This window comes from Puccinia triticina, chromosome 15A, assembly GCF_026914185.1.
Source record: "Puccinia triticina chromosome 15A, complete sequence".
Classification (NCBI taxonomy): domain Eukaryota; kingdom Fungi; phylum Basidiomycota; class Pucciniomycetes; order Pucciniales; family Pucciniaceae; genus Puccinia; species Puccinia triticina.
In genome coordinates, this window is record NC_070572.1 from 4529127 (window position 1) to 4548413 (window position 19287).

Below are 19287 nucleotides of genomic sequence, written 5' to 3' on the forward strand. Positions count from 1 at the left end.
CCTGCCTTTCCAAGTGGCCTTATTTTCTCTGGGGAGTCATAGAAACTACAAAAGATTTGTTTCAATATTCACTTTGGGATAGACTTTCCACTGTCAGGCTGAGCGGTCTGGGCTCACTGGGGGAAGTGGCAGAGCCATGCCCTCTGGTGCTGCTGAAAAAATAAAGAACAGTTTTGAAAATATGACCTTTGTGTCTGCTGTTTGGCAAGATCTATGGGTTGATTCATGAACACTTTTGAACAGATCATGAGGACTGCTGAATTTGATTTCAAGGGGCTCGTGTTGTGAGGTTGTACCGCGACATACACATGCTCTGTAATCGTCATCCCTCCGTCAGTGTCACGTCGTCCCTGGGTAGGCCCAGACATCCGCGCTGGTCGGATTACATAAAGTCGGGCAGAAACCTTGATGAAACTCGAGATAAGGGCCGAAACCAACGCGGGGGCAAAGCTCGGGAGCCATCGACTGAATCCCCCGGGGGTAGACTGGACAGGGGTGAAGAGGAGTCAGGCTCGGGTCGGAGTCCGAGGCAACCACAACATCAACCGCAACTACTCCGACTGGGAACTGCCAGACACATATCCACCCCGCACTGGCGATACACACAACAGCACCGATACACACATATCAGCAACCAAACAGAATGGATCATCAGCCTTCATCACCTCCACCCCAAACTCAAACCCAAAATATTCCAAGCAACCCGCAACAGGCTGACTGTCTCATGGTCTGTCTCATCACTCTCGCTCTCTGACATCCAACATATGTATTCTCCCTCCACCATCACACACCCCCACCCACTCACCAACATCCCCGCTCTCTAGGCCGACGTCTCAACCAAAAGATCCAACCTGCCCATCCAACCGGTCGCCTCGGGCAGCTCCTCACCCATCAGGTCGCCTTCCTCAGCCATATCCCAATTCGGGCCTCGTCTGGGACTCACCTGCTTCCCTAATCCTATCCCCGATCCGCTTACCCTGAACTCGACCCATGGAATCATTCAGTCAAACCTACAACCCGTCTATTGGTTCACGATCGACAGTCTGCTTATTTATCTCAGCTTCTATCAAGTAATTACACATCCAGCTCGACTTGGAAAACTTCTCGTCTCTGATCGTGCCTCCCCCCCTTCCACTCTAGGACACCGGTCCCTTGAATTGTGCTTGTCTCTACAGGTTCTGTTTACATCTACACGAGTTGCTGGAAGACTCGTCTATGTCAGATCGCCGGATTATATTATATTCATCAGATGACCCCGATAAGAAGGCAAACGCCGCTCTACTCATGGCACTATATTGCGTGAGTCCTCTGCTGTTTCAAGTGGTGCAATCACATCATACTCATCGTTCGGCCTACTTTGGTGGTTCAAATTAGATGATTGTGCTTAGATGGAGCGTGGCCGATGCCTTGCACCCAATCTCTCATCTAGAAGTCGTAAGTCTCGTTGAAACATTTGTCGTCTCTTCATCTTTTCCACGCGTTTTGTTTTCATCTTTTTCCGCTTTGAGTTCTTTCACAAAAACAACGCGATACAGATCCCTACATCCCTCTCATCCCCTTCATCACCCTCCATGATCGCAACACGTATACTTCACTTGACAAAAAAATCCTGAACTTACCAAGTTTAAACCATCACGAAACCTTTTTTTTACTATAGCAACCATTTCGGGACGCGGGTTACTCGAGGGCAGACTTCAACCTATCTATACAAAATGTATTGTTTGGCGTCAAGAAAGCGATTGATCTGAGACTATTGAAATTAGAAGAATTCGACCTCAAAGAATACGAGACTTTTGAGAAGGTTGAACATGGCGATTACAATTGGCTCTCTCCCCACTTCATCGCCTTTGCATCACCCGTCGAATCGGCAAATGGCCGAATCGGGAAAGCTTTTAAATTAATCTTGGATCAGTTCGAGCGCGTCGGAGTCAAACTGGTGATCCGGCTGAACAAAAAACTCTACGATGAAACTCGGTTTACAAAAAGAGGGATGGCTCATCGAGAAAGTCAGTCTGAAGCGCGTCTCATCCGTCCTTTAGGTCTCCTCTTGACTGATTTATACTCAATCTACGCGTCTCTTAGTGTACTTTGATGATGGCACGAATCCTTCGATGGAGATGGTTAGGGAGTTCATTACGATCTCTGAAAGGATTATTGAAGAAGGTGGCGTCGTGGCTGTTCACTGTAAAGCTGGCCTCGGACGAACTGGGACCTTGATCGGAGCATATCTCATTTACAAGTATCGATTTACAGCTGAAGAAGCTATTGGATTCATGAGAATCATGAGACCTGGTACATGCGTTGGGTTTGTTGTTTATCTTGTTCTTTCCCTCTTACGATCTTGCTGGCCCCTGGATGACTACTCATGACTCGCAAATGGATTTCCAGACCTCAGCAACACTTTCTATACGAGAACCAGCTGACGTGGGTTGAATGGGCAGCAAGAGACGAATTGCTGGCAGAACAGCAAACACAAATAAGTCCCAGCAAGACTGAGCGTCCGATCACTCCACCACCCGAGAGCCTAGTACCGGCCATAGCGCTATCCTCTGCTACTTCCACGCCACCGCCGAAATCCCAGACAGCCGGGACAACGGCAATGCCCACAAGTGTCGTACCTGGTCAACCTCGAAAAACGCCGGGGGCCAAGACGCGTCATATGGTTGCAGCACCTGAAGGCAAACAGACTGGAAAGAGTCTGATCGAGCAGGAGGAAGCTCAGGAGCAAACAAGCGATGGTGAGGGGGAGGAAGAACCACCAGTTATGCCAAACCGGCCGGTCACTCGGCAAGTACTCGCCCACAAATTAGCACCTGGCTCGCCTGTCAAAACGAGCAATCCAGCCCCTACTGCCAAAACTCGACCACGTCCAGCTTCTGCTATGTCAGATCATCGACCGAGAACTACTGCGCCAGTTCCTGGACTCGTCCGCCGAAGCAAGGCTGTCAAGGACCTGGGAACGCTATTTGAAGGCACTTCGACCAAGGCTGGCGACCCGAAATCTTCCGCTATCCCGACACGATATAACCTGCGTGGCGTGGGCACAAGAGCGGTCTCGGCGGCAAGCTCGAATAGTGCAAACCAAGCTAACAGTGCCAACACTCCGACCTCGCCAAGTCGATTACCCCAGCGGATCGCCGGAGTTAAGAAGAGAGGATGCACGGCCACTGGGCCGTCGAACGTGCACAAGGACGAGCTCCTGAACCTGAGAGTTACCGAGGTCCGCAACGGAACTAGCCACCATCATCTCCGTGACCATAAGCATCTCAATGGTGCTCCGAATAACCTCAACCCTCTCGATCGTAGGAACGTCGGCGCTTCACTCGGCTTGGATGAAGATCAGAGGAGCGTTCGGAGAAGGCGGTCTAGTTTGAGCCATACCGATCTTGCTATCTAGTATTCCCCTTCCTATGACTTCTTTTTGTTTTACATATAGCCTTCAATCATTGTCAAGATATCATTTCGAGTCATCCACCAATCTGGAAGCTTTTGGATAAATTTGATATATATATATATATAACATTCAAGACATTATAAAACCTTCAACACCTGAGAAAACAAGACCCCCATCAACGCAAAGGACGAAGAAAAAAAAGAAACAGACTCGACCCGAACTCGCATCGACTCGCTGTCTTCTTATACATACACCACAGTCCAAACGTTTCTTCTTCTCCCGACATGTGCAAAGTCTAAGTTTTTTTATTGAAGCAGTCAAAGGATGAATATCAAGTCCTGACAGAAAAGAACTAAAGAGCCTTTCTTCATCATATCATCATCATCATATCATATCATCACATCGTCGTCCCATACTTCCAACTATTCCAAGTCAAAATACATATACATACAAACACATACAAAAATTACAACATAAATCTTCACATTCTATTCACCCCTTTTGACTTGTCTTCATCATCAGATTTTGATGTGCGTGTTTCTTCTGTATGCTTTGTATCTGTTGATTTTTTTGCTTGAGTGTTTGTGTGATATCTTTTTTTTGTACTTTTAGTATCAACATCTTTAATTTGGTTATATATTTATATGAGTAGTTGAGTTGATTCAGTGATTATAAAGGGTAATTTATCTAGCTTCTTGAATATTTTTTTTCTATACATATATGTCTCTTCCTTCTGATCTAGTGCTTATAATTCATTATGTGTGTGTGTGTGTGTTTCCTTGGCTTTTTTGAGATCTCTATACATGTCCTGTATACCTTTTTAAATTTTCTTTCTGCATAAATGCATAAATTACACTTTCATAACCTCAATTTGCAGGTGATTGAAAATTTGAAATTCAGCTTTGCCTACAAAGTGAGTTTATCAAAGCTTGATTCAAGCATTTGTAGCATCCTAACTGTGAACATTGCACACCCTAAATAGAGAAAACTTAATTTCATTTCTAGAGTGAGACTTGTCTAGATTGCTTGGCACAAGGTATTCAATTCAGTCTGGATGCTGTTGTTAGATCTAGAGAATGTGGTTACTGATGTGCCTGAATCAGGGATTGTGATGGGTTGTTGAGACTTTTTACCTACATGGCTTGGTTGTAATCTAATGTCAAAGTGGGCTCATTGAGTAGTGAGCAGAGCAAAAGGGATCCTGTGTGTGCCTCAAGGTTTGCTTCTTGATTGCTGCAACCCACAGTATTGGAACACCACAAGTGTATTTGAGCAGCAAATCATCCCTAAAGTCACAGCATGTGGTCTTGGCACAACTAACCCTGTCACTCATCATCTCTACTTCACTTGGATAGGCCCCCACTTGAGACAAAAAAATGCTGGCCCTTTTTTGCTTGTTGCACAGTCACAAGCCGGAGGGTCTATCCATTGCACATAGTGTTTGGGGTTAATCTATTCAAAAGTGGCCATTAAGGGCTGCACACCAAAACTTAGACCTTTTTTGCTGTATTTTTGTGAATTTAATAAACTTGGATATGTGTACCACTTCCATTACTCCAATGCCAATGTTTTTGATTGGTCCTGATACCGCAGGTCCACAATGCATAATCATTATCTAACAGCCAGTGCTACTGTGTTGAGGGACACCAGGGACTGAAACAACAAGGGCTAATAATACTCATGGTAGGAATTGATGGTGAATGATAGATTTGATATTCAGTGCCGGAAAGAAAGGCAAGTGAGAAACCGGTGGGCTGTAGTAATGGGCTGCTTGGTAGAATCATATCTACATACAAGCATGCAAATACTACAAACGGGCTTCACCATCTCAACATCCCCCCTTGCTGATAACCAAGCTACAGTTCAGCACTACCAAGAAGATAAAAAAAAGGAAATTGTACTACTAGAAGTAAAAAGTATACTAATAGTAGTGGAATAACCATGAAGTAGGCCAAACATATATATGTAGCGTACTGAGAAAGTATAAATTTGATAGCTGACAAAGATCAGTTACTTGTAGACTAAATTGATTTTGTCTTATTCGTCATAAGAGCCTGATTTGTAACGGCCCAGCTTCATCCTTGTGTAAGATAGTTGAAGCCTGGTAAAAATCCCAATAAGGTTCATAAATATTCTTTGGGCTTATTATGCAGCAGCTTATTACTTCATATGAAACTGGGCCCTGCCAAATGAGGCCTTATGGTTGTATTGTAAATTTGACCTTATAAGGACAAGAATTGCACCTCCAATTCATTAGGAAGTTTCCCAATACTGCGTAGGGATTTCAATTTGAGTTGATGTAAGGGTCTGGTGGACCCTCATTGGAGATGACGGGGAAATGAGGCTTGGAGAGGGCTAGAAGCCCTAGAGTTTTTCTAGTTCCAATCTGTGGGGCTTGATTGCATGGGCTAGTCGGGAGGGAATGAGTCCCATATTGGTAAGTAAAACTGTCCGAGAGAGGAAGAGAAGGGATCCAAGAGGCTGCTTACCCAGCCGGGAGGGAATGAGTCCCTGCCAGACTAGGGAAGTGAGAACTAAAACACAAGTACTTGTTGGCTCAGGGTGTCACGTGATGTCTTGATACTTTGTGTGAAACCCCAACTGAACTACGGCGGGGCTTCACTGTTGAATATTGAAGATAGTGATCCATAATTATAATCTGAAAATATTGAAGGCCACTATGTCTGTAAAGCCACCTGAGACTCTGTCTATCTAAAATAAGATTTTTACAACACCTAAATGACAGTAAATGTGGGGTGAATTTTTTGTGGGTTGGTGTTTATCAATTCTATGGTTTTCAAAGCTGGTTTGCGTAATTTTAGGAGGTTACTAAACGTACCCGGTTTTTCCGCGTTCATACTTGGTTTTTGCGGACCCCCTTTTCCGCATCCGTACCCAGTTTTTCCGCGTTCATACTTGGTTTTTGCGTACCCCCTTTTCCGCATCCGTACCCAGTTTTTTTCTGCTTATTTTTACGCAACACAAATTATATCAAAATCAATCTCAGTTTATGATAAGAATTATGGTGAATTTAGAAGTTCCAAAAATCCATTTTTGGATAATTAAATAATACATACCTGGTTTTTTGCGTACCTGCTTTTCTGGATTGATTACTAAGACAATAAGACCCCGTTTGGAGCCAATATAAATATAGGTGATATAATCATTTGTAAATTCAATAAAAAATTGGGTTTACTTCGCACACGGAGGGAAACTCGTTGCGCACGGGAATTTCCGTTGACTCGACGTCACGTAACGTCGGGCCCCCCTCTGTGCGCACCACCAGCTCCCCTCAAAAAACTATCCCCACACGGGGGTGCCGTGCGGTGACAGGTGGGCGGGTTGAGACACTCCGGCCATCCGGAGGAAACAAAACCCTGGATGACCGACACAGACCGGTCATCAAGAGACTACATCCCTCTCAATGACCCAAATAGACCGGTCATTGGGAGGTTACATCCCTCTTGATGACCAGCAAAGACCGGTCATCGAGAGGGTATATCACATCTCTCTCAATGACCGGCATTCCGGTCATTGAGAGGACACATCCCCCTTGATGACCAGTACAGACTGGTCATCGGGAGGCTACACCACGGGTTGTGCCGGATGCCCATGGGACACCCTTTTGGAGATGACCCTGGACATCCGGCTCTTGCCGGGCAGGAAACATCCGCAGGATGTTACTCTTCATGACAGATACAGATGTATCCCAACTGAGTATCCACCGGATGGTCTTGGAGCATCTGCTGGATGTAACCCAATCATCCGCCGGATATCACAAACCATCCTCAGATGGGAAAAATATTTGTCCAGGTGCGCTGGCCAGCGCACTCCTGCACCAAGCACCAGGCCCCGGGATGTGTGCTCTAAGAAGCGGGGGGGCAGAGGCAATGCAATTGGGTGCCGGGGGTGATTGGGCCCGGGTGCTGCAGTGGTTGATGAGACTGGGTGTTGAACACCTAACCTGCAGCATCAGAGGTCCCGGTGAAGGCAGCCCTTCCCCACTACGGCAGGGGGCATGTGTAATTGACAGGAGCACACGTGGTTGATATCAAGTGCACACTGGGTTGACATCCATCAGACACTCCAGCCAGAGTGTCCGGTTGATGTTGACTAGGGATGACAATTGGGCTGCCCGGCTTCACCCTGGCAAGGCTATTGAGACATAATTTGAGCGGGCCCCTTGGTGAGGCCAATCCTCTGACCACCCGGGGCTTTACTTAACTGGTCTCTGTCCTGAAATCTTAATTGGCGCAAAAGTGGCCCGTAGGTGGCCCGTGGTCAAACCCGCCCAATTAGCATCCCTAATGTTGACTCTCAGGATGTCCAGCGGACACTCCAGCCAGAGTGTCCAATGGATGTCCAGATGCTGTCTTTGAGGGCTGAACATCACTTGGACGCATCCAAAAGCGTCCAAGTGATGCTCAGTGCACCTGGCATCTGCTGGATGCTCCCCGGAAATCATGCGGACACTTTTCAGCCCAAAGCATCCGCGGGATGTCAGCCTTTTCCAAAAAGGCGCCCCGTGGTGTACATCCCTCTTGATGACCAGTGCAGACCGGTCATCGGGAGGCTACATCCCTCTCAATGACCGGAATAGACCGGTCATTGGGAGGCTACAATCCTCTTGATGACCGGTACAAAACGGTGTGGTGGGCCCTCTCGTGGCCAGCTAGTAAGGAAAAACACCGCCGCCAGCAAGATCATCAAGGCCCCTCTCTCATCAGGATTTCACTTCAAGATCCTCAAGACCTCAAGAATTCATCTCTCCCCATCTCTCCTCATCTTCCAACCTCCTTCAAGATATTTCCCCCCTTCTTCCTTCTTCCTCCTTTCCACCTTTCCATCTCCTCTTCCCTTCCCAATCCCCCTTCTTCTCAGTCTCCATCCCTGTTTCATCTTTCTTGGTCCTAACACAGCATCTGCTGTGGGTTTATTCCCTGTTTTTGTTTCTGGCTCTTTCTCTTCTGTTTGATTTTTGTCTGTCTTGAGTGTTTCTTTCTCCTCTGTTCTCTTTCCCTTTCTTTTCTCTGGTTCTTCTCCTTCTGTCTCCTCTCACTGTGATTTCCTCATTTCTTTGTGTTGTGTTTTCTTTTTTTTTCCTGCTTCTCTTGTTTGTTGTGTGTGTGTGCGCGCGTAGCGCGCGGAGGATGTGATGAAATACACGTGACATGTCACCCGGAGTCCAAGTTCAGCTCGAACTTGGATGATGGATGGCCATGGCATTCTGATCCCCAGAATACGGACCATCACCGAGTTTATAGATCAGATCTTCAGAGTTCAAACTTTTGGGCTCCGCCCGCCGATCACACTTCTTCAAAAGTCTCAGATCCCTTCCTTTCTTCTTTAAGATCACAATCCCCAACTCCCTCAAAACAAACAACCGCCGCCGCGGATCCAAAACCCCGGCGAACATCTCAAAACCACCCCCAACACCCACAGCTATCCCGATTCCTTTCAGCGCTCATTCTCACAGACCACCAACCTTGAGAGCAGCCTAAACAGCATCCCATCCCCTCACACGACTGCCGCCGCTTAGCACGGACAGGAGTCACTCATTTGGTCCCCCGAGCCGGGATCAAACCAGCGACCTCAAGATTTACAGTCTCGGTACTGTGGTTTTGAGGCCGTTTGGCGGTTATAAATTTCCTTCTTTTCTCTTCGTTACTATCATCCGTCCAAACCCGGAGAATTCCAGCTGGACTCGGTTGGTTCTTTCCTTTCTGCAACCTCAAGAGCCGATCATCCTGTCGCTGGCTTTGTTCCAGGACGGTCTAGCCCGCGTTTCAGGAGTCTTCTGTTGATTGGAGCTTTCTTTCCTTTTTTTTCTTTCTTCTTTTGGTCTTTGCTTAGGGTTCAGTGGCGGGGCACTTGGGTCATAGAAGTAAGTCCCCACCATATTAGTTGCACCTCCAGAGTTCTACCGTCTTTGTCGAAAAACATCGTCGCCACTCTGTGAGCCGCCCCCGCACCGTTTGCAATCTTTTCCCTAGTCCCCATACGACATGGCCGACGCGGTCGGAGGCGCGAGACCCGCGAAGATGAAGAAAATCAAGCCTCAAGACGGGCTTAAGTTCGATGGATCCAATATCGAGCGATTTCTAGCCGACTATGAACTGGCGGCTGAGTTGGATGACGCCTCTGATTACGACAAGGCTCGTCAAGTCGTGCGTTTCGTCGATAACGGCGAGACTCGGGACATTCTTGAGACGCTGGACGGACACAACCCGCCGGACTGGTCGAAGCTGAAGGCTGCAATGCTGAGTTATTGGGCGGATGTGGACACAGCAGTCTACACGGAGCTCGACATCGCTGGGCTAGTAGAGCTGTGGACGAAGAAAGGCGGAGTCTCCTCGGTATCCGATTACCACTCGTTTTGTAAGACTTGGGATCCGATTCAATCTTACCTTGTCTCCAAAGGCCACATCGAGTCGGAAGAGGAGCTTAAAAAGCAGTATTACCAGGCTTTCTCTGCCGGGTTTCAAGGTTGAATCAGGGACCAGATGATTAAAGACAATACCTTGGTGACAACGGTCGACAACCAAGCGCGGCTCCCGGCTTTCAAGATAGTTCGTAGCGCGGTTGACACGGTCATGAAGGGTCAGATATCCCTTTCGTTCGAGGACACGAGATCGTCCGCCCCGGTATCGTCGCCCTTCCAGGAGGCGAACGAAATCATGAAGAAGATGGGGACGGACAAGCGTCCAGCGCCAGCAGCGGCAGACTCAAAGCCTGAACCCTCTGTGGACAAAATAACGAAGATGTTTAAAGCCTTCAAACAGTACATGAAGCAGGGCGGCGGGAAATCGGGACCGTCGGCCGAGCGAGGGCCAATGATCTGTTACTATTGCCACCGGGAAAATCACGGGACTTTGCGGTGCGCCGAGCTGCAAAAAGATCAGGAAGCGGGTCTCGTCGAGAAGAAGGGAAACAACTTTTTCTTGCCCAATGGGGCGCTCATTCCGTTTGACCGAAGTCGCCCGATTCGCCACGTAGTGGCCTCCTTTCCATCCAATCAGGCGTCAAGTTCTCGGGCTCAGTCTCCCGGGCCTCGTCCGACATCTCACTTGGCCTCCGTGGAGTTTAAGGCCAGCTGTGGGTCTTTAGAGCAATGGTACCCCCCCGCGGTTTCATCTCAATTGTTCTCGGGTGGGTACGACTCGGAAGCGGCTGGCAGGAAGAGGCATGAGGAGTTGAGGCCTTACAAAGCTCCTTTGGCTCCGCCATCCCAGGCTAAACGGCCGATTCGCAAGCCAGCAGTCGCTCCGGGCGGTCTCACGGAGCCCGATGTAGTGGACGAGCAGGAACTCTTCGAGCGGATTATGAAAGATCCCAAGCCTCAGCCCTCTCTGCCGAAGGATTCGCCAGCCAGGCCAGCCATGCCGCCTAAGGGCGCGGGAGCGCAGCCAAAGGTCCGCTTCGAGCGGGACGTCTCACAGGACCACCCAGAAGCGGTGGAGGGTTTCGTCAAGAAGATCTTTGAGCTTCCAGTCACAACGACAGTAGCGGAAATCTGCTCAGTCTCCCCGGCGGTATCAGACGGCGTTAAAAAATGGGTCTTGCGGCGTCGTGTGGAGGTAGGCCCAGAGGATTTGAAGGTGCATTCGGGCACTTTGGCGGAGGGCCGTGAGTTTAGAGAAACCTCGCCGGACCCCTGTCTCTATTCCTGCCCGCTCGGTTACCTGGCTTGCTTGATCAGAGCGGGGGAGAGCGCCACGTCTCCGTTGATCGACTCAGGGTCACAGCTCAACATCATATCTGACGCCATGGCGAATCGGTTTAACCTCACACCTTGGGTCAATTTCAGCTCCGCAGTCTACGGCATCAACAATCAGGCTTGCGAGCTGATTGGAGTCGCTGAGGACGTCCCTGTTTGGGTGGGTAAGAGTATCGTGGGCACCTGTCACTTTTGGATTACCCGCCAGGACAGCCCCTTTATTATAGGTTTTCCATTCTTGATGGACTTCAAAGCGACTCTTTTGTTCTCTCCCACGGCAGGGAAACGGATCATCTTGCCCGACCCCAAAGGTCGGAACATCGAGTTGTCACTCTGTCCTATCGAAAAGGGTTGATGGGAGCGGGAATTTCCGGCACACGTTCGGAAAGCGGTTTTGACTCACTGCGGGCGCATCCTGGAGCTGCCCGAGGGAGCGGAGGATCCGTCTTTTTTATAAGGGGAGTTGGTCCATCAGCTGGCGGTTTTAATCTAGGGCCTTGCACTCTGTCAGCGGATTCAACTCAACCCTCAGAGGTTCACGGTAGCGCTTTCTTTCCTTCCTTGGTTCGGTCTTCTTTGGTCTCGTCTGTCCAAAACATCAAAACTCAAAAACATCAGCAAAATCAAGAACCATCAAAAAAATTCGCTTCTTTGGTCTTTCAGTCTCCGTTTCCCTCTCTCTCAGAATCATTCTTGCTTGATCCTTCAAAGAGGATCCGGCCGCTTCACGCGGCTAGCTTGGAAATGGACTCGCATCAGGGGTATTCAGCGGGGGCACAAAGTACAAAAGTAAGTCCCCTCCTTGGTATGCATCTCCGGGTAGCTACTACCGTCAACTCGAAAACATTACCTTGTGCCACGCACGTGAGCGACTCGTCAGAACCCCGTTTTTCCTCCACTTTAGGCGGGACCCCATCGCGCCATCCTTGTCTCCGCAACGAGACTAAACTATCCCTCGATCCTTGTCTCCGCGAAGAGAATAAACTACTCCCCCTCCGTGAAGAGGCTAAACTATTTACGTCTTTTGACGGCCTCCGCAATGAGGTTAAACTTCCGAGCCTCCGCGAAGAGGAGAAACTAAAGGTCCTCCGCAATGAGGTTAAACTTCCAAGCCTCCGTGATGAGGAGAAACTAAAGGTCCTCCGCAATGAGGTGAAACTAGGTACTTATCGGCTGGAATGTGAAGGAGGCGTGGTGGAGTTTGGTGTTCCGTGGAGGTTGGGAGAAGTAGAAGTAAGTTCCTCCCATAGTTGCACCTCCAAGGGTCCCTCTACACGCCGTAAAAGCCCTACTCTAGCCACACTCGTGAGCCGCAAATCTCCCTTTTGCTCTTTGTTCTCAGAGAAGGCGGCGTTTGAAAATGGCGCGGAGCATCGGACTTGGCGTTTACTCGAGAACGGTCTCAATCACGGCACACAGTTGGCACTTGCGGAAGCGTGGAAGAAAGGCTCTTTTCTCTCTTTCGCCGCCAAATACAAGCCCGTGGCCCGGAAAGTCAAGCCGGTAAATCAACCTATGCCGCAAAACTTAAATCCCCCGCTGCAGCGTCCTCCTTTGTCTCGCGAACCTTACCGTGGACTTCCCAGATCTCTCGCGGGCCCCTTCGCGCCGCGCGGACGGGTCACTGAAGAGAGTCTCCAGGTGGTAAATTTCGGGCTGCCTGGATGGTTGCGTCCCGCCGAGTTGGACCTAATCAAGAACGTACTATCAGAGCGGAATTTGGCCATTGCTTTCAATGAATCTCAGCAAGGACTCCTTAAGGAGTCCTATGGGCTTCCTTACATCATCCCGGTCATTGAGCACAAGCCCTGGCAGAAGCGCAAGATCCCGATTCTGGCCGCAAAGCTGGAAGAGTACACCAAACTGATTAGAGAGCGAGTCCGAACCGGTTTATACAAGCAGTTGACTTCATCGTACTCAAGCCCGGTCTTTTGTGTCCTCAAAAGCAACGGCAAACTTCGGATTGTTCATGATCTCCAGCCCCTTAATAAGGTTACAATTAAGGACGCGGGCGTTCCGCTGGCCACCAAAGAATTCGTGGAGTCATTCTCAGGACGCGCCTGCTATGGGCTTGGCGACATCATGGGCGGCTACGACAAGCGCGCACTAGATCCAATCTCCCGCCCCCTCACCACATTCAATACCCCATTGGGGCGGTTCCAGCTCACTCGTCTCCCGCAGGGTGCCACCAACTCCGTCGCCGTGTACCAGGCGCAGATGGTGTGGATCCTGCAGGAGGAGATTCCAGACTACGCGGGAATTTTTATCGATGATGGGGGCATCAAGGGCCCCGTCTCGGATTACAACAACGAGCCGGTCCCCTGGCATCCCGGTATCCGGCGTTTCATTTGGGAATACGCTGAGACACTGGAGCGGGTTCTTTTCCGCATTGAGGAGGCAGGTTTAACGGTATTGGCATCTAAACTGGCTGCGTGTGTTCCGGCGCTCGAAATCGTTGGTCACGTGGTGTGTAAAGAGGGACGACGCATGGCCAAGAGTAAAGTAAACAACACTGCAAGAAAAACTCTAGAAACTGCTTGCAGTTGAGATGCAAGAGCTGATGGCAAGCTGTGCCTCATGAAAGAATCAAGCACTGGTCAATTCCATACACATTGTATAATTTGTGCAAGAGTGAGTCTAAGGTACAAAAAACTAAGTACAGGAGTTAATACCTGTGCAAATTCCCCTTTCATGTGCACATACCCCTTTCATGTGCATATATCCCTTTTGTATGCATTCACCCCTTTCATAATGTGTACATAGCCCTTTATGTGCACATATCCCTTTCATGTGTGTATATCCCTTTCATGTTTAAATGTCCCCTTTAAGTTTTTTAGATCCCTTTTAATACCCCTTTTATCATTCAGGTTTACATACCCCTTTCATGTTTACATATCCCTTTCATGTGCAGATACCCCTTACTGCACATACCCCTTTCATGCATAAATACCCCTTTCATGCATACATACCCCTTTCATCATGTGTACTTATCCCTTTTATGTGTTAATACACCTCCTCACATTCCCCTTTCATGTGTACATACCCTTTTTATGTTATTCTGGCTGGATTCAATGGTGCATGGAGTGTTTAATAAAAGAAAACAAAAAGGTGCTCAGGGGGATGCTCATTTGCCTCAGCCTACTGCATGAGCACTACAGCATGTTCAAAATTGAGATGCTGAACAAGGTACACACTCAAGGTGCACCAGAACGGAATTTGGGTGCTTGACTCCAGCTTGAGCTGAAGCTTGATTGAAGCTTGTTGCATCTCAACTGCAAGCAGTTTCTAGAGTTTTTCTTGCAGTGCAAGATACTCTTGTGGCCAACGCCGGTTGATGCAACTGAGGTTTGGGGATTTTTGGGGGTGGTGGTGTATGTCCGCATCTTTATCCCCTCTTTATCTCAGATCTGCATTCCGCTCCGACGTCTGACGCGCAAAGACGCGGAATTCATTTGGACTGAGGATTGCGAGAGGGCGTTCGAGGAGCTCAAGAGCATCGTAGGGCGCGATATCGTGCTGGCTAAGATAGACTACGGACCCGACGCTGCGAAAATCACGCTGGCTGTCGATTCTAGTTTCCACGCGGCCGGCGCGGTGCTCTCGCAAGAGGACAAGAATGGTCTCAAGCGGCCTGCGATGTACAAATCCTTGTTGTTCTTGGACGTGGAGTCTCGATATTCCCAAGCGAAGCTCGAGCTGTGTGGTGTGGCTCGCATTCTCAAGAAGCTGCAGACAATCTTATGGGGTCAGCACTTCGAGCTGCGGGTCGACGCGCAGTCACTCATTCAGATGATCAACGCCCCCAGCTTACCCAACGCGCCGATGACGCGCTGGGTTTCGTTCATTCAGCTGTTCTCTTTCGATATTGTTCATCGTCCTGGAAAACTCTTTACGATGCCTGACGGCCTTTCGCGGCGACCCCAAGGCGACGAAGACTCAGATCCGCCATCCTTGGAATTCGACGAAGAGCGGCCTCACGTGAGACCGCTGCAATCCTACACAGTCAGTGCTGATCGAGCCTATACGGGATATCAAGAGGGCTTTTGGCGTCAGCTGGAAGCTTATCTTACGACGCTGACCCGCCCCAATGGCATGGACGACAAGCAGTTCCGAGCTCTCAAGCGCAAGACGTCGGAATTCTTCGTGCAAGGCGGCCGTTTGCTGAAACGCGGCAGCCCCTTACCCAGGATCGTGGTCACAATCCCTGCCAAGCAAGATGAAATCCTGAGCAGGCTCCATGAGGATCTTGGTCACCGCGGCGTTGCGGAGACGTACCGCCGAGCGGCGGATCGCTTTTGGTGGCCGTCTCTTAAACAAATGGTGGCGCGATGGTGCCAGAGTTGTGAGGCCTGCCAGAAGAGGGATCTGAGAAGACCGGCAGAGCCGCGCTACCCCACGGGCGAGGAGACCGTCTTTGGTCGTGTCTCCATGAATGTGGTGCACATCAAAGCCGGAGGCGCCAAGTACCTCATCGTGGCGCGTGACAATTTTTTGGGGTGGGTAGAGGCAAAGTTCCTCAACAACCTCTTGTCGGAGGCTGTGGCCGCGTTTCTGCACGAGCACTGGACCATGCAATACGGTCTGGCGCGCTCTTACTCGACGGATGGAGGATCCGAATTTGGTGGTGCGCTTGCGGAGATGCTTCGGGAGCTGCCAGGACAGCACCGCGTGTCTACCCCTTACTACCCTGAGGCCCAGGGTATGGTCGAACGCGGGCACGCACCACTTAAGGCGGCGTTGGTGAAACTGGCCGGTGAATCAGGCAAGAATTGCCGAAAGTTTCTGCCCCTGGTGCTTTTCGCCGACCGGATCTCGACTAAGCGTACAACAGGATACTCCCCGTACGAGCTTGTCTTTGGCCAGCGAGCGGCGCTGCCGATCGATCTCGACATTGAGTCTTATTTGGGTGTTGACTGGGAAGACGTTCAAGACACAGCGGGTTTGTTGGTGGCGCGGTCAAAACAGCTGGAGCGAAGCGAAGACACTCGAGCGGTGGCGTACGAGCGCATGATGAAGGCGCGCGGCGAATCAGTCCGTTATTGGGCGGACAAGCACTCTAGTCGATTTCGTGCTCCGCTCTCCACGGGCAACCTCGTCCTTGTTTATAACCGGTCCCTCGAAGTTCAGTGGGGGCAGCTGTTTGCTCACAAGTGGAACGGCCCCTACCAGATCGTTCAGCAGATTCAAGGAGGCTCTTACATCCTCGCCGAGCTCGATGGGACAGAGCTCAAACGCCTTTTCGCGGCGGATCAGGTCAAGCGGTACTTTCCGCGCGGGGGCATTACTGACCAAAAGTAAGTCCCCCTCCTTAGTATGCACCTCGGGCTCTACTGCTGTCATAGTCGTAAGCTCTACTTCAGCCACTGTCGTGAGCCGCCCGCAGGACCTCCTCCTCTTTCCGTTTTCTTTAGGTTTTCCCTCTCTCTCTTGGCCGCGCATCCGGAGAAGGAGTCTGGGGACAGACTCCAAGTGGTGGGTGGATGTGGTGGCCCCTCTCGTGGCCAGCTAGTAAGGAACAACACCGCCGCCAGCAAGATCATCAAGGCCCCTCTCTCATCAGGATTTCACTTCAAGATCCTCAAGACCTCAAGAATTCATCTCTCCCCATCTCTCCTCATCTTCCAACCTCCTTCAAGATATTTCCCCCCTTCTTCCTTCTTCCTCCTTTCCACCTTTCCATCTCCTCTTCCCTTCCCAATCCCCCTTCTTCTCAGTCTCCATCCCTGTTTCATCTTTCTTGGTCCTAACACAGAGCCAGAGTGTCCGGTTGATGTTGACTCTCAGGATTTCCAGCGGACACTCCAGCCAGAGTGTCCAATGGATGTCCAGATGATGTCTTTGAGGGCTGAACATCACTTGGACGCATCCAAAAGCGTCCAAGTGATGCTCAGTGCACCTGGAATCTGCTGGATGCTCCCCGGACATCATGCGGACACTTTTCAGCCCAAAGCATCCGCGGGATGTCAGCCTTTTCCAAAAAGGCGCCCCGTGGTGTACATCCCTCTTGATGACCAGTACAGACCGGTCATTGGGAGGCTACATCCCTCTCAATGACCGGAATAGACCGGTCATTGGGAGGCTACAATCCTCTTGATTACCGGTACAGAACGGTCATTGGGAGGCTACATCCCTCTTGATGACCGGTGTGGTAGACGGAAAAGTGAAAAATCAAAAGTTTTTTCTCATATACATATTTACTCACAATACGCGTCAAGATACCATCAAACAGACCTCAGAAATGGATTCTACGGCCAATTTTACCCCTAGTCACCACTGGAAGCATCACCTGAACCCCACTGGATTGGAACCTACACTTCTTTAGACACTGGACACCCATCACACGTTCAACATACCCAGTCACCAGCCTGTCACAAGCCTCAAGTCAAGGATCACAGCATTATGCTTATAAACATCACAGGATACAAAAATACATCTCCCCATCAGACTAAAGTCATTACATATTATCAAGTACTCTTCTATTTCCATATTATGATGTCATCACACACTGACTCTGCAGCCTCAGACTTCATTTATGCACCCCCTGAATCCACCTGTCAACTCATGCAGTCTACTGTCACTTTAGGCAGCCTTCATGCGGCCCTACTGCATTCTTCTGACATCATTTATGTACCCTTGACATATTACAACATCATTGGTAACTACTCCCACCAACTAAAATCCCTCGCACTGTTGTCTAGATTAGTTGAAACCCTAACCCACAAGCCCTCTGGGGCTCCACTCTTGTCTATATAGTGAGCTCTCTCCTCCCCATTTGTCAGCTCCTCAGCTCAGTATTCCCCAGTTATTTACATACCACCCTTCACACTTACCATCACCACCACACATCACTACAACCCTTATATTTGCAAATAACTACTGAAATCACTCTCAACTCTCACATACCTTTCATTGAAAAACTTCATCTGGAACTAGACCAGACCTATCACTTGATTAAAACTTGCCAAGCTCAGCTTGGTGGGTCTTGTTATCTGATAGTATAGAAGGGCAGAGTTTGCACCTCCATCATCCCCTTCTCCATTCAGCAAAAGGGTTTCACAACCACTTTTGAGTCTTACACCGGTACAGACTGGTCATCAGGAGGCTACAATCCTCTCAATGACCGGAATAGACCGGTCATTGGGAGGCTACATCCCTCTCAATGACTGGCATAGACTGGTCATTGAGAGGCTACATCCCTCTTGATGACCGGAATAGACCGGTCATCAGGAGGTTAAATCCCTCCCAATGACCGGAGTAGACCGGTCACCAAGAGGATACATCTCTCTTGATGACCGGCATTCTGGTCATCAAGAGAACACATCCCTCTCAATGACTGGCATAGACAGGTCATCAAGGGGGATGTGTCCTCTTGATGACCAGTCTATGCCGGTCATTGAGAGGGATGTAGCCTCCCAATGACCGGTCTATTCCGGTCATCAAGAGGGATGTAGCCTCTCAATGACCAGTCTATTCCGGTCATTGAGAGGGATGTATCCTCTTGATGACCGGTCTATTACAGCCATTGAGAGGGATGTAGCCTCCCAATGACCGGTCTATTCCGGTCATTGAGAGGGATGTAGCCTCCCAATTACCGGTCTGTAATGGTCATTGAGAGGATTGTAGCCTCCCAATGACCGGTTTATTCCGGTCATTGAGAGGGATGTAGTCTCTCAATGACCGGTCTGTCCCGGTCATCAAGGGTTTTGTTTCCTCCGGATGGCCAGAGTGTCTCAACCCGGCCACCTGTCACCGCATGGCACCCCCGTGTGCAGATAGTTTTTTGAGGGGAGCTGGTGGCGCGCACGGAGGGGGGCATGACGTCACGTGACATTGAGTCAACGGAAATTCCCGTGCGCAACAAGTTTCCCTCCGTGCGCAAAGTAAACCCATAAAAAATACAAAACTCAACAAAAAGAATTCAATTTTTTTTTGTAGGCAACCTACAGCACTGGTATCATCAACTATGAAGGCAGATTTAACTGATTCAGCCATCTTCAGCACCATAATACCATTATATTGCTTTGTTTTGGTCAAAAGCGATATAATGGTACTACAGTACTGAATACGGCTGAATCAGTTGAATCTGACTTCATAATTGAAGAGACCAGTATTGTAGGTTGCCTAGAAAAATTATTTGGAGGCTTTATGTTGAATTTTGTAGTTTTCATTGAATTAA

General features: G+C 49.3%; 1 protein-coding gene across 1 annotated transcript; it reads left to right on the forward strand.

Moving 5' to 3' along the window:
* Window positions 1–643: 643 nt before the first annotated feature.
* On the forward strand, window positions 644–3397 carry PtA15_15A456 (uncharacterized protein; the record flags this gene model as incomplete). The annotated part of the gene is made up of 7 exons (XM_053163662.1): window positions 644–727; window positions 825–1070; window positions 1141–1299; window positions 1375–1434; window positions 1658–2006; window positions 2083–2305; window positions 2389–3397. 7 exons carry the CDS (start codon window positions 644–646, stop codon window positions 3395–3397), a joined length of 2130 nt encoding a protein of 709 aa, XP_053027615.1.
* Between the last annotated feature and the right edge of the window lie 15890 nt (window positions 3398–19287).